The sequence below is a fragment of the Lotus japonicus genome, chromosome 1 (assembly GCF_012489685.1).
Source record: "Lotus japonicus ecotype B-129 chromosome 1, LjGifu_v1.2".
NCBI lineage: Eukaryota > Viridiplantae > Streptophyta > Magnoliopsida > Fabales > Fabaceae > Lotus > Lotus japonicus.
Genome location: NC_080041.1, coordinates 95,273,237 through 95,286,374, shown reverse-complemented (window position 1 = coordinate 95,286,374; position 13,138 = coordinate 95,273,237). Strand labels below are relative to the sequence as shown.

At 36.6% G+C, this 13,138-nt stretch overlaps 1 protein-coding gene across 2 annotated transcripts; it reads right to left on the bottom strand.

The window, feature by feature from the left end:
• Positions 1-5,632: 5,632 nt before the first annotated feature.
• On the bottom strand, positions 5,633-8,451 carry LOC130728038 (EP1-like glycoprotein 3). 2 transcript variants are annotated; one of them, XM_057579370.1, is made up of 3 exons: positions 7,585-8,451; positions 6,282-6,917; positions 5,633-6,173 (listed from the first exon to the last, which is right to left on the bottom strand). In XM_057579370.1, exons 1-3 carry the CDS (start codon positions 7,984-7,986, stop codon positions 5,904-5,906), a joined length of 1,308 nt encoding a protein of 435 aa, XP_057435353.1. In that variant the 5' UTR covers positions 7,987-8,451; the 3' UTR covers positions 5,633-5,903. The 2 variants fall into 2 exon arrangements, with proteins under 2 accessions (XP_057435353.1, XP_057435352.1); XM_057579369.1 differs by having other exon boundaries at positions 5,646-6,917; positions 7,585-8,449.
• Positions 8,452-13,138: the final 4,687 nt, after the last annotated feature.

Sequence of the window (13,138 nt, the reverse complement as noted above, 5' to 3'; positions counted from 1 at the left end):
AATCATCCTTTTAATCTTCATCACTTTCTCCCCCTTCACACTCACATCGTCACATCCTCCATGTCACCTCTCAGCTTCACCACCCCACCACTCCTCTTCGTCGCTCTGCTGCCCTAGCCCTTAACGCCTTGCCACCCCCACCTCTACCCCTGCTCCTCGCTCTCCCCCCATTTACTCCACCACCCAATCGTCCTAATGTCCCCTCTACCCCTGCTCCCCCTCTGTCGCCCGTAGCTCGACCCCTAAAATCGTCACACTCTCAAACCCTTACCTCCACATTTTTATCGATGATTCCACTGCCCCACCACCGTCCACTCCTCCTCCCCCCATCGCCCATGCTCTCTATGCCCCCACCTCTAGCTCTCCCAGGCCGGCCTCAAACTATCACACTCTCAAACCCTCATTCTCGCATTTCCGCAGCACCCGATTGTCACACTCTCTTCCATACCTTCATGCTCCTCTGCCAAGCTCTTCCTTCTAAAGCTTTGATCAACACAATATCTGAGAATTCAATGTTGGGTTTGAAGAGGGAGAATAACTTGATTGAGACTTCCACGTTGTGACACCAATGGAGACGAGATTGGTGGACAACTTGATTGTCCACCAAATCATGACAATTTTTCCTAATCCAAGGAGTTTGACTCAACATACTTTGCTTCCGCTGTAGACTTGGGTATAATTTCTTGTTTTTTAGAATACCATGAAAAACCTCCAGAGCCAAGGGTAAAACAATAACTAGAGGTGCTTCTCATGTCATCAACACATCCTGCTCAATCACTATCAGAATAACCATGGAATGAACATCATCGGGTGACCCAAATATGAGAGGTCTCCACAAAAAATGGATCTAGAATAGTCTTATAAAGAGGAAGACCAGATGATCACAACAGTAGCGCCGCAACCCAAAGAGGGGACAAACAATGCAATCTGTCACACCGGAGAGCTAAACAATGCAATCCTTCACCAAACAAACGAATTACCATTTCCAATTGCCAAGGAAAAGTATTTCAATTCTTGGAATCACGTGGAACATTCAAATAAAATCAATGGTGTAGCAGCGCAATACAATTAGATTCAACCAAACGCTTCTACCACTCTCTAAGACATTAGAACAAACTGGATTATGGAGAAATAGGAAAGTAAAGGAACACAACAATCTGAATCGGAGTATATAATACTACATTAAACACACTACTATTAAACAATAACCATAGAAGCATCATTCTCTGATAGAACCTCCATCGGACCAGTGACGAACAGGGGAAAGCAATTGTCGGAGGTGGTTAATTGTGGTCTCTATTAAGATGTTGAACAATGTCCAAAACTTAGCTTCCCCTAAAGCTAGATCATATATGTCATATGCATAACTTGTAACAAATATAATTAACTCGAGAAGTCGTTGCTGCCAAAGAGAGAAATTCACTAAAAAATGGAGCACACAATGCAAAGTAAATTATCCACTTCAAGAGAGCAAACATTTTCTGTTGGTACATGTTGCCTTGCATTTTGTCAAAACAACCGATTGTCGAGCCAGATGCCGTGGCATCTGATTCCGTGAAGCTAGGGCATCGGTCCTTAGCTTGAGTTTCTGTTGTGGGCCCTCTGAAGATTTGTTTTTAGTTACTTGAGGAGCAAGTAGCTATTCCAGAAGGGTTTTAATTATGGGTTGTTATTTGTTGAAACAATCTTTGTTAAAAGATTGATTTCTATCTTTACTTGTGCAATAAGCAAACTGAATCTTTCAAGATTGCGTTTTGATTTGTTGTTACTGCAATATGTTACTTCAGCACATGCTAACCCTAGAGCCCATGCTACCGCTGCTGAAGTCTATAAAAGGATGAAGATCTAAAACTTGAAGACGACCGAAGCTAAAAGAGAGAGATCAAGTGTTTTAGGATTTGTGTTTGTGCTTTGTCCTTTGTTAGTTGTGAATCCTCTTTGCTCACTGATTCTATAAAGCAAAGAAGGGTTCTGTGTGTTTGATTACATTCAAACTCTGATTGTTCGTTGTATTCGCCAATCACTGTGGCAGTGATTGAGAGAAAGTGAGAGGGGCTCTCATACTTAGGTTGAGATTCTAAGTAGAAATACACTGGGTAGATTAGGAAGTGAACTATGAACTGTTGTGTTCATGAGTGTCTGTAATTCCTAAATCTTGAGATAGTGGATTTCCTTTCTTTGGGTGCAAACCCTCCAGACGTAGGTGAAAGTTTTTCACTGAGCTAGGTTAACAATTCTTATGTTTCGTTGTTTCTGGTTTAAGTTCTGTTTTTACTATTAAGCGATTGTCGAACCTATTGTCCTAGCATCGTGCAGGACATTCGTACTACAGGAACCTGTATTACATTTTCCTACTTCAAAAAACCACAATCCATGCTACTAGAAATATTCGCCAAGACATCACGATTAATTCCAATCGCCAATTCAATCCAGAAGCAAGCACGTCTCTCTTTCGCATGAATTTGATTGCATCCCCATTTATATATCATCAATTGAAACTCTTTTCTTTCTTACTTATTGACCTTAATCACCAGCAAAAGCTACGGTCAAGGTGCTGCAATGACATGAATTCAACACAACCAATCTCGTGATGAATCAATAATAAACCCACTAAATATATGAATTGATGAATCACGCAAGGCACCATTCTCACTCTAGAATTATTTAATCAATTCTCATGATTCTTTCGAATCACAAGACCCCATTACTGAATCAATACAATCATGAATTATTGACCACGCCACACGCCATACTAACAATTTATATTCCATTCATTGTGCTGCAATAGATAAGTATGAACGGGAGGTACCGTGGGAGAGACAAAGATATTCCTACCACATATTCTTAGTGTCACTAATCAACGAGACTCACCCACTCAAGGACCAACCTTGCTCAAGCAACATGAAAAAATTTATGTACCACTAAAGGCAAACACGAACGAACGCAATGATCAGAAATTGTAGCGACTTGATATTTTCCTTCATCGCCTACTCCCAAAGATTAGGTAAAGACTTTACCATTTCGCACGATAGAAAAAAGAGAATGAATCTACAAAATCTGAAATCGCTCAAACTGCTGCGTGAAGAAAACTCAACCTTGTCTTGAACCAGAATTGAAATGATGTTGGTCAAACACTCCATCATTGTGAACACATGAATTATGAAAAACTTATTTTGAGAAATCGCCACAGATGTAAGGATCTTTTTGTGGTTTTCACGCCAAAAACTCAGCATCTGAATTGGTAAAGAAGGAAATTGACTAAGAAATCAGAGGAGAAGATGATCGGTTATAGGCAAGCATCGTGACAAAAGAGACAGTTTGAAATCACATGCTGCAACCCAACAAACAAGGACAACAATCATCCAGCAAGAACCAAGGGCTCAAATAAGAGCAGAAAAACAACACCAAGCTAGACGAAAAAACGTACAAGACCAAGGGGCTCCAAGAACATCCAACAATACTTCATATCTGGGCAAAAGGATCCCTGGAACATCACCAAGAGAGGGAGGTGACCACGTCTATGCAATCGCGACGGCGAACAGATACTTGAAGGGAGCGCGTGTTGATCACGTACCAGAAGAGTCGTGAGTGGAACTCACTCACCTAGAAAAAGAAGTCGTGTGGTGGCGAGTGTTTACGTTTTCGTCGATAGTACTTCAGGAAAAAAGGTAGATCGAGTTACGGCGAGTCCAACGGTGGTTCCTCAGTCTGTTCATGGGAAACATAAAAAACGGCGGTGAAATGGTCCAGATCATCACGACAGTGGTTGTCAAGAACACAAAGGTCACTAGGGTTCCAAGAGAAAGGGAACCGTGCATAAATAGAACGATGTCGTAATAAAACAGTTAGAGTTAATGAGCGCATAAGCATAGGATGAGGAAAATTAAATCCAATGAGATTTAGAAAGCCCTATGAGGGGGACGAACCCCCTCACAACGGTTAACTATATCTCTTTGAGATAAGAATAATAACAAACTTAATCTTAAGAGATATTCAACACTCCCCTCAAGCCACCAATGAGGAGAGGGGACGAACCCCCCTCACAACGGTTGTGCCAATATATCGGAACTAAACTCTGATACAATATTAAAATTTGGGAAGCCTAACTGAAACCCAAAGCTAGCTCAAGATTTAAGGGTTGCTTCACCATTTATAAACACTTATCTAACTATATCTCTAGTTAATGTGGAACTTCCAACAATAAGAAAAAAATGTGGTCACGGAAACTCATGTTGGTCTCTATTTTGACGATGATATTGAAGTAGAAAGAATGGTTTTTATATGTGAAGTAGAAAGTGTTAATCTGATTCCCTCCCCGGCCTGTCCGCTTCTAGTGATAACTAAATGCACATGTTCCTTGTCTAATCAACTCAAAGAGTGTTACCCTTCTATGCAACCATAATTGCGGTCACAACATAATGGGTTTTGAAGCCCCTTCAAGTGTGAGTTACCACCACATTCTCATGGCCCCTTTTCACGGAAGCATACCCACCCTTGTACCGTCGTTCGGTCCAATCATGTGCAACAGGACACTCCATACTGACCACACAGTCAGGGAGACTTTTCGATACAAGAAGTCGTTACCATGGTCCCACGAACTATCAACTCTTATACCACTTGTTGGGGGAGACAGGGGAGCCCATGGACCGAGGAGCAAGACACCCAAGAGATATCGACCTCACATCTTAATCCAAAACCTTAAGGCTAGATGTATGAATCACATCTCTTATAAAGTCTTCTCCTCACCCATAGTTAACCAATATAAAACTCCAACTCACACTTGAATTCTCAACACTAAGGTACGTCTAGAAGCTTCTCCACATAATTAGTTTCAGCTTGAGAATTAATTGTAAACATACTATAAGTTCTCTTTTAATTATGACTAAGAACTATAGTTTTTGCAAGATAGTTGAACCTAACTGTTATGAAATAACCTATATAATTTTAGTATTACTTGCAAGGGGAACTAGTAAAAGGAAAATTATTAATAATCCCCCTGAGAAATGTAATGAAATCCAGAAAGTATCTAACTCTTACTACAAATGTTAGATACCATTAATCAATGTCAAATGAGAGAGTTACCTTCTCTGTAGAAAATTCCACCCTTCAATTCTCTGCAATGTATGAAAGAACAGAATAGGGTTGTCTTTCAACCCCAAATTGAAGATGGAAAATAAACAAGGTAGATCTTCTTAAATCCAATTAAACCTAACAAAAGTCTTCCCTTTGATATTATTCTCCATGGTAGTAAGATTTAGTAGAGGAAAATAATTACTAGGTCTAATTACCACAACATAAGAAGTTAGAGAGAGATGCTATCAAGGTTCTAAATTGCAACCATAATTGAGGCCGCAACATAATGGGTTTTGAAGCCCCCGCAATGCATTGTAACTTCAATTGCAGCAGTTCAAATATGCATCCGCAACGCAGCAGCAAGCGTGACTGCAATTTAAAACTGTGGCTGCTATTTGACACCAGAAAGGCAGAGCACAAGATGAATAATCACGTGGCGAGTTTGGAGGAAAAAGGGTAGTGAGTGAAAAAAAACTACGTGATTATGATCAAATGGTTCAGATTATTCCGTCTCTTTTCGTTCAAATAGTGCCCTGTCATATAGGATTTTCCTGGATGACTAATAAAAAAGAAAAATCCATTAACAGGATTCATGAAGACACCAAGCATGTATGCAGTAAACTTTGGAGATTATATCTCAGAGAACTTGTATATGTTGCAAATGTGCAACACTTTGTATTCATCAAGAATTCTCAATTACTTTGATAATCTATGAATTCTCTTCAATCGACCAAAACTGTGTTTACATGTTTAAATAAAATGTTTCTGTATCTCTTTTTTTTCACAGATGAATTCAGAAACTAAACCTGGACATGACTTTTCCCAAATCCTCATGAAGTTCTGGCCTGAGAATTATGCAAGGTATGGCTTCTCCTTTTGATCAACCAATACCCAAACAGTCCAAAAAGAAGTAGAACTATAATCCCATCAGCAACTCCTACTGCAACCAAAATCCATGTTTTCACATTATGTTTCCCATGATTTCTAACAGAACCCTTTGGAACCTTAACCATATAACTAAATCCTGTGCCTTTATCTACTTGTTTGAGACCCAGAACTAGTCTATAAAGATAACATTCTGCTTCATCAGCGCTTTGATTCTGAAAATAAAAGGCAGAAGCACATTTACAATCCTGTAAGCACAAATTTGCACATGTTTCTTTGCTAACATTGACCATTTTACGAACATCCTTGAGCACACTACTTACATTATCTAGTTCTAGCATTTCTGCCTCTTTACCACTGCAAAACCCGCCAGAAAATTCGCCGCCACAATCACCACTATTCTTGTTTTCATTCTTGTTTTCATTTGTCAAAAGCTGAATACAAGAGCAGGTATTGGACAATGTACACACACCATAAGGTTTACAAGCAATTGGAAGGTCACATGTGTTGTTAAGGGCTTGAAAAGAGGCATCAAATTTTCTTATCTCAGGTGAGTAGTAATATAGGCCTAAATTTCCTGTGTCATTCTTCAGTGCTAAGAATTTTAATGGGTGAATACTCTGAGACAGAATTTGTGCTATTTTCTTGTATTTGACATCAAACAACACCAACCCTTTTGAACTCAGCTTAACATATGAAATGCTTCTATTCATAGATGGCTGAAACTCCCAGTAAGAATACTTCAATTTATCAGAGTTTAAGTACAGAGAAACCTTCTTGTTCTCGATTTCGAAAGAGTAGAATAAAGTTGAGTTTCTTCGGAAAGATGTTAAGTGAGTTGCCACATCAAGTTGCTGGCCCCTGAGAATTACATCAGTTGGAAAATTGAAACTCTGCCACTTTATGTTGTTCATTGCATCTACAAGTACTAGATTGCCTGTACTCAGTATTTGCAAACTCTGCATTGAGTCAATGCAACATATAATCTATTAGACTCTATGTAATGCAGCTTATAGCATATTTGGATCAATTTTTCTTTCCCGGAATCAACTCTGGCAACAAAAACTACTAAAGGAAGCTTCTCAGTAGAATTGATTTTAACATCAGAATCACTTGTAGAAATACATGCACTAAATTGACTATGAGCAATAATAGTGTTTCTTTTGGCCTACACAAGTTTTGCAAACTGAAAATGAACAGATGAACAATTATGATACATTGACGCCAAACAGTATAAACACATCATTTACACCTCATTTTTTCCAAATCTCTTACATCATATATTACATTCATTATTCTTCTCTTTCTTTCGCACTATCAGTATCTAAACTCATTTGATGTTTACTCAACATTTCTCTAAAACCAATATATTATACCCCTCATTTTCTTTATTTTCTTTTTTTGAGAAGTTCAAATGAAATGAAAATTTGTGTAACTACTATTTTTCATTGACTAATAGCATGTTTTAGAAAAATGGACATAATCAATTCTAAAAAAAAGGCTCATGTGAGTAGCTTCGGGTGCAATAACTCATTCCAAGAAAAAATGAGCTAATCAGAATTTTATAAAATATCTATGCATAGCAAAGGTAACACTAACGGTTTGTGTTATGTGTCAGAATTTTACCTTCACACCTTGTCCTGAAGTCCCAGTCTTCCATCCCACAATCCCTTTTGGACCTTTTAGCCTTAAATCTCCATCCTTTGTCAGCTCCAAGAAACATTTCTCAGAGGTATAAAACTTAGAGTAATGGCCAGAGTCCCACACCTTCACATCCCCAAGAAAAACCTCCAATGAGCAAGAGTATTTTCCATTGATGCCTTCTTCAACGCCCAATGCCACTCTGAAATGTGGTTCTGTCTCTTTGGTGTCTATGAAAAATGCTTTCCCTGTGAAACCCATTTCATGCCCATCAGGAACTTGCATCGTGAGGTTGTAGCCAATGTCAACACCAGGCTCAGAAAAGCCATAATTGAACAGAAGAAGAAGAACAAAGAAAAGCAGCTTCATCACTTTTTGGATTAACATTTGATGATTTTGGGAGGTGGGTTTTCAGTGTGGTGGTGTGCTCAGGCCAGAATTGATGAGAGCAAGTGAAGGAAAAGTTAGGCATGATTACTGAAACTCTGCAAGACCCACCTCACACCACCCACTCCCAAAAAGGATTTGAGCTTTCATGTTGCTCCCTTCCTTAAACAGGAGAAAATAGTTTGTTCACACTCAAATTTCACTCACACCTAAAGAGCAAAATCGGAATAGAACTGAGAAAAATGAGATACATGACGTGTGCGGAAAAGAATACAAGAATCTCAAAAGAAAGTTTGTGAAAATAAAAGTGGAGGTGAATGTATCCAAACATTAAACAATTAACATTGATCCACCAATGTGGTGGGGTTGCTGATTACAAAAATGGGCAGAAGAAATTGTATGATTTTCTTTCTTTCTCTCTTGCACAAACTGTGCCTCCAACTTTATGATGTTAGAAAATTGAGTAACGCACCACTGTGATGCCTAGACACAGGCTTTGCCCATGTGAGAGTTTTTAAATAATGATGTTGATTCGTTACATTTTTCAAAGTTTTATATTGATATTATTAAAGAAATTCAAATTTTTAGCATTGAAGTTACATATTTCCTGACATAGAAAAGTGGGGCATTTATGATTTCTGCACCAGATTGGAGTTTTGCTAAACAAATTTAATATTAATAAAGTACTACAAGTTTAATGTTAAGATATTCCTGGTGTTTCATTTCAAAAAAAATTCCTGGTGATTAACTTCTTTTTTTTGAAACCTGGTGTTTAACTTTTTTCTGATACATTATCTGATCTTTTTTTTTGAAAAAAGAAATTCTTATACATTATCTAATCACCATTCTCGCAGCTTTGAATAAAATGTTTTTTAATACTATTGTTATTAAAAATAATATTTTTTTGACATAATATTATAACATTTTTAAATGGTGAGTACTGATGTAAAGTTAACGGAAAGTTGACCAATCTTAATAAGAATTTATTGGAATTCAATAGTCATTAATAAATAATTTAATGAATATCACTAATTCTTTGATGAATCAACAACAAATTCCGTTCAGCAATTTATTTGTAAGAAAGGAATGTGCTCTTAGACGCTAAAATACGTTGAGATTTGTTTCCTCCATTTCATTTTAAGTACTCTAGAGAGAAAAATTAATGAATTTATCCAATTAGAAATTTTTTTTACATTTAGAAAGATAAATTACATCCTCTAGAGAAATTGATCAACAACCACTTGAATAATTTATCTACATTTGCATGGTGCAGACATTCAACTAACATTTAAAATGTGAAATGAAGAGAATATAGAAGTAATGAATGTGATAAGACAGACATAAAAGTTGTGTCTTTGTTATTTAGGTTATTAACTTTAGAATTAATTTAATTATGACAATTTCTCTAGTACCCAACTAAAAATGTAGGGTTGATACTTTTTACCATAATTTGTCATGCTTTCCTCAATAATAAATTTTAATAATTAACAATTTAGTCATTTTCATTGTAAAATATAATCTAAAGGATAGTATACTATCCCAATTTAAATGAGTGTCAGAGCAAGACCCTTAAATTACATTGTAAAGAGTTTACATATGTGTTTTATCGATCACATTGCTTCATTTTTCATTTTAAATATGGGGTTGTCTAAATGACCCATGATAAAGTTTGGGTTAAATAACCCACCATCCAATCACATTGGAGATAAGTGAGTTGGAATTTCTATATTTTATTTATTAATTTATTTCCAACTCATTTATCTCCAATGTGATTGGATGGTGGGTTATTTAACCCAAACTTTATCATGGGTCATTTAGACAACCCCTTAAATATTTATGAATTCAATTTTAGTTATGACACGACAAATGAAAAATTGAATAGTTACTAATTGAATGGGTGTGTAAATTTATATTAATGCATAGCAATATCAAACTCTGCTTTTAAACCAATAAGAATTTGTTTAGATTTCTGTGGAGGTGTAAACGAATTTTTGAGAAAGAGCTCATTTGACATTTCTTGGATCGAAGAATGAGCTTTTCGATATTCTCTAAGCATTGAAAATTTAATAAATTTAAACAAATGATAAAATAGATAGGGTACGCACTAAAATTAACTGAGAAGGAAATAAAATGTTGTATGACATTGCAGATTTAAAACAATGATCTTCTCTAAGAAAAAAAAAAGCGTGTGATTGCAAATAAAACTTAAAAACAAAAAACATTATGTGATTAATATTGTAGATTCTTGACGTTAAATCCATGCTTAAAAATTCTTAGGCAATTAATTTTAAAATAAAAATAAATGAGGAGAAACTGTCCAGATTATTTGAAAAATAAGAGTTGGTCCAACATATTTAAATATTGAAACAGTCACTTTTGATAAAACTATCAATATTTAATGACTGCTAAACTCATTATGTATCAAACTATCAATATTTAATGACTGCTAAACTCATAAATTAAGTATTCAAAAATATTAATGAGCATTCATGTGGGGTTGATAGTGGCAGTGAGTGAGTGGGGTTCTGTTGAAGGGTTGGATTGACCTTGAGCGTGGGTGACCGGGATACTGATGCGGGACCCTTGTTCCTCCAATGCTGTTGGTTCAATTGAGTGCCATTCTTAAATCTTTTTGAAGTGGGCATGCAAATTGCAAAAAGTGTCGTATGAGATTTTGATTGGTCTTAAGAAATTGGTCCTGTCGTGAATACTGTACACGTGGATAGGAATGCTAGTGACACGTGTGCCATTACTCATGCTGACACTCCTTTTACGATTGGGTGACATGTTTAAGTTTCAACAAATGTATCTCCGATGACGGATCTAGAAATTTTATCTTGTGATGACAATATTACATGTGATTTTAAAAAGGGTAAAAGGTTCACAAACAAAAATATTAAACTTAGGTAGCTCTTGTGAGTGAAACTCATCCTACAATCTCAAGGAAATCATCTAATACAAATAGTGCAAACAAAATTCAACTCATCGATCTTTCATGTAATCAGTCGGTGATTCTATTAGGTTCTTATGAAATATGAATGTATCCACTCATGTAAAATTCTCGCATGTTCTCTCATGTTGATATTTTATGTCCATGTCTCTTCATAAACATTTAAAAGGTCTAACCTATTTCTATTTAATACATATCTAATACATATTTAATACATACATGTGAAGATTAGGTCTTTGCGCTTCCTCTTTGGGTGTTTGATTTTGGTCTTTTTTTTTGTTTTTTCCTTTCCCTTTGGGTTGTGCCTTCTTTTGATTATTAATGAATAATCTCATTTTTGCTCTAAAAAAAAGGAATCGGGAGAGAAATTTCTCATGAAAATTGTAATGCATGAGGTGACTGAAAGTCAGAAGCTACTCTAATACCAATAGAAAATATGACTCGTGAGAAATATCTCATATTAAATTAAGCGTATCAATGGAACATATGTAATAAACAATCTTGAATTTCTAAAACAACAAAAGAATTAGAAAATATGTGAAAAAATTAAAATAACAACTATTTGGAATAGAGGGAGTGCACTCTCGTCGTACTTTCCAAAAATTAGAAAAATTAGACGTTTATCCGGATCATCTTTTGAAAATTCATTTCACTAGCATTCCATGCAACTAACTTGATATTTGACATACCTATTGTTTTAATTGTGTGGAATGATAACATGACTTTCATAAATAACATGATATGATTATATGTTAGTGTTGCATGTACATAGCAATGTTATTTATTGTGGCTATAATGATACAATGTTGTGCTACTATATACTATTATTGGTAATTTCACCCTTGCACGTCTTGTTTGTATGTCAATGTTTGGGCAGTTGGAAATCTACCAGACTATGGACGACCTTGGATGGGAAATCGGCACTCTGGCGAATTTGCTATGAGTTCGTGGATCGTGACAATCTCGTAGCTAGCCTGGGTGATAAATCACGCCACCAGGCGAGCGACGTATATCGAACATGTGGTTGAGGATGTGTGTGATGTGAACAAGTACTTGTTGCGGAGGACGCTACGTCTGAAGTCAGTGAGGACTAACCTTCCCCTTCTTTGTTAGGACCAGAGTAGGAGCACCTCTTGTCGGGGAGATTACCACCATCAAAAACGATCCTTCTGAGGTGTCTTCTTACTTCGCTATAGCACCTTAGATGTCAGTTGTTGTACCATCCCCTGATCCCACTATCATCTCATCTACCTCGAGATGTGTTGTTTTCAATCGAGATCCATTATCACCACTACCTTCACCGTACTATACTCCTACTTCACCCTTGCGATGTCGCATCGAGAATCTAGTGCACATTGAGGAGCAAATCTTGGAGATAGAAGTCACGAATGTGGAGACGCGTGATGTGAGGATGGAGGAGCAGATCGACAAAAGAGAGGTATTCGCCCTAGATGCATAGGTGATTAGGATTGAGGACACTAACGACGAGTCAGATTTATGGAGCGATGAAGAGATGTTGTTGAAAGATAAGTGCGAAGAAAACGTAGACTTGTTCAAAGCTTTTGATTGGACTAGCGATCAAGAAAAGAGGGCAAGATACAACAAGTGTTTCTTCATGTTAGAAGATGTTCCTGAGTTGCAAAATGCTAAGCTTCTATAAATAGTGATGGAAGTAAGGCTTTTGCAGGAAATGGCACTACATAGCAAGGTGGAGAAGGTGAACTTAAGTTGGGAGCAAATTCCTGTGTTGCTTGATATAGATTTGAAGATAGGACTTATGGGGGTTGTTCCTCCTTAGCTCTATGTCCAAGGAGATGTTGGACTCACTTTGTTTTCCTAATTTTTTTTTGTTGTCTTTGATTTGGAAGAACAAGGTGAATATGATGAACAAGGTAAATATGATTAACATATAGTTTTTTTAGGGTTTTGAATTTCTGTGTTTAAAGATTTAAGTTATGGAGGAAGAGGAAGAAGGTGGAAGAACAAGGACTAAAATTGATTAAAATATTTTCAAGAGACTAAAATTGATGTAAAAAAGTCAATGTGGTCATCCTCAGCTGTCTAGGCTTGTCACTGGACCGTTGAGCGGTCAAATTTGAGCAAAATGACATAATTTGATTAAAAAAACATTTTCTAGGGATCCAATTTGATGCAAAAAAAATTCAGAGAATCAATTTGATTCCCTTTATAATTTCAAGGACC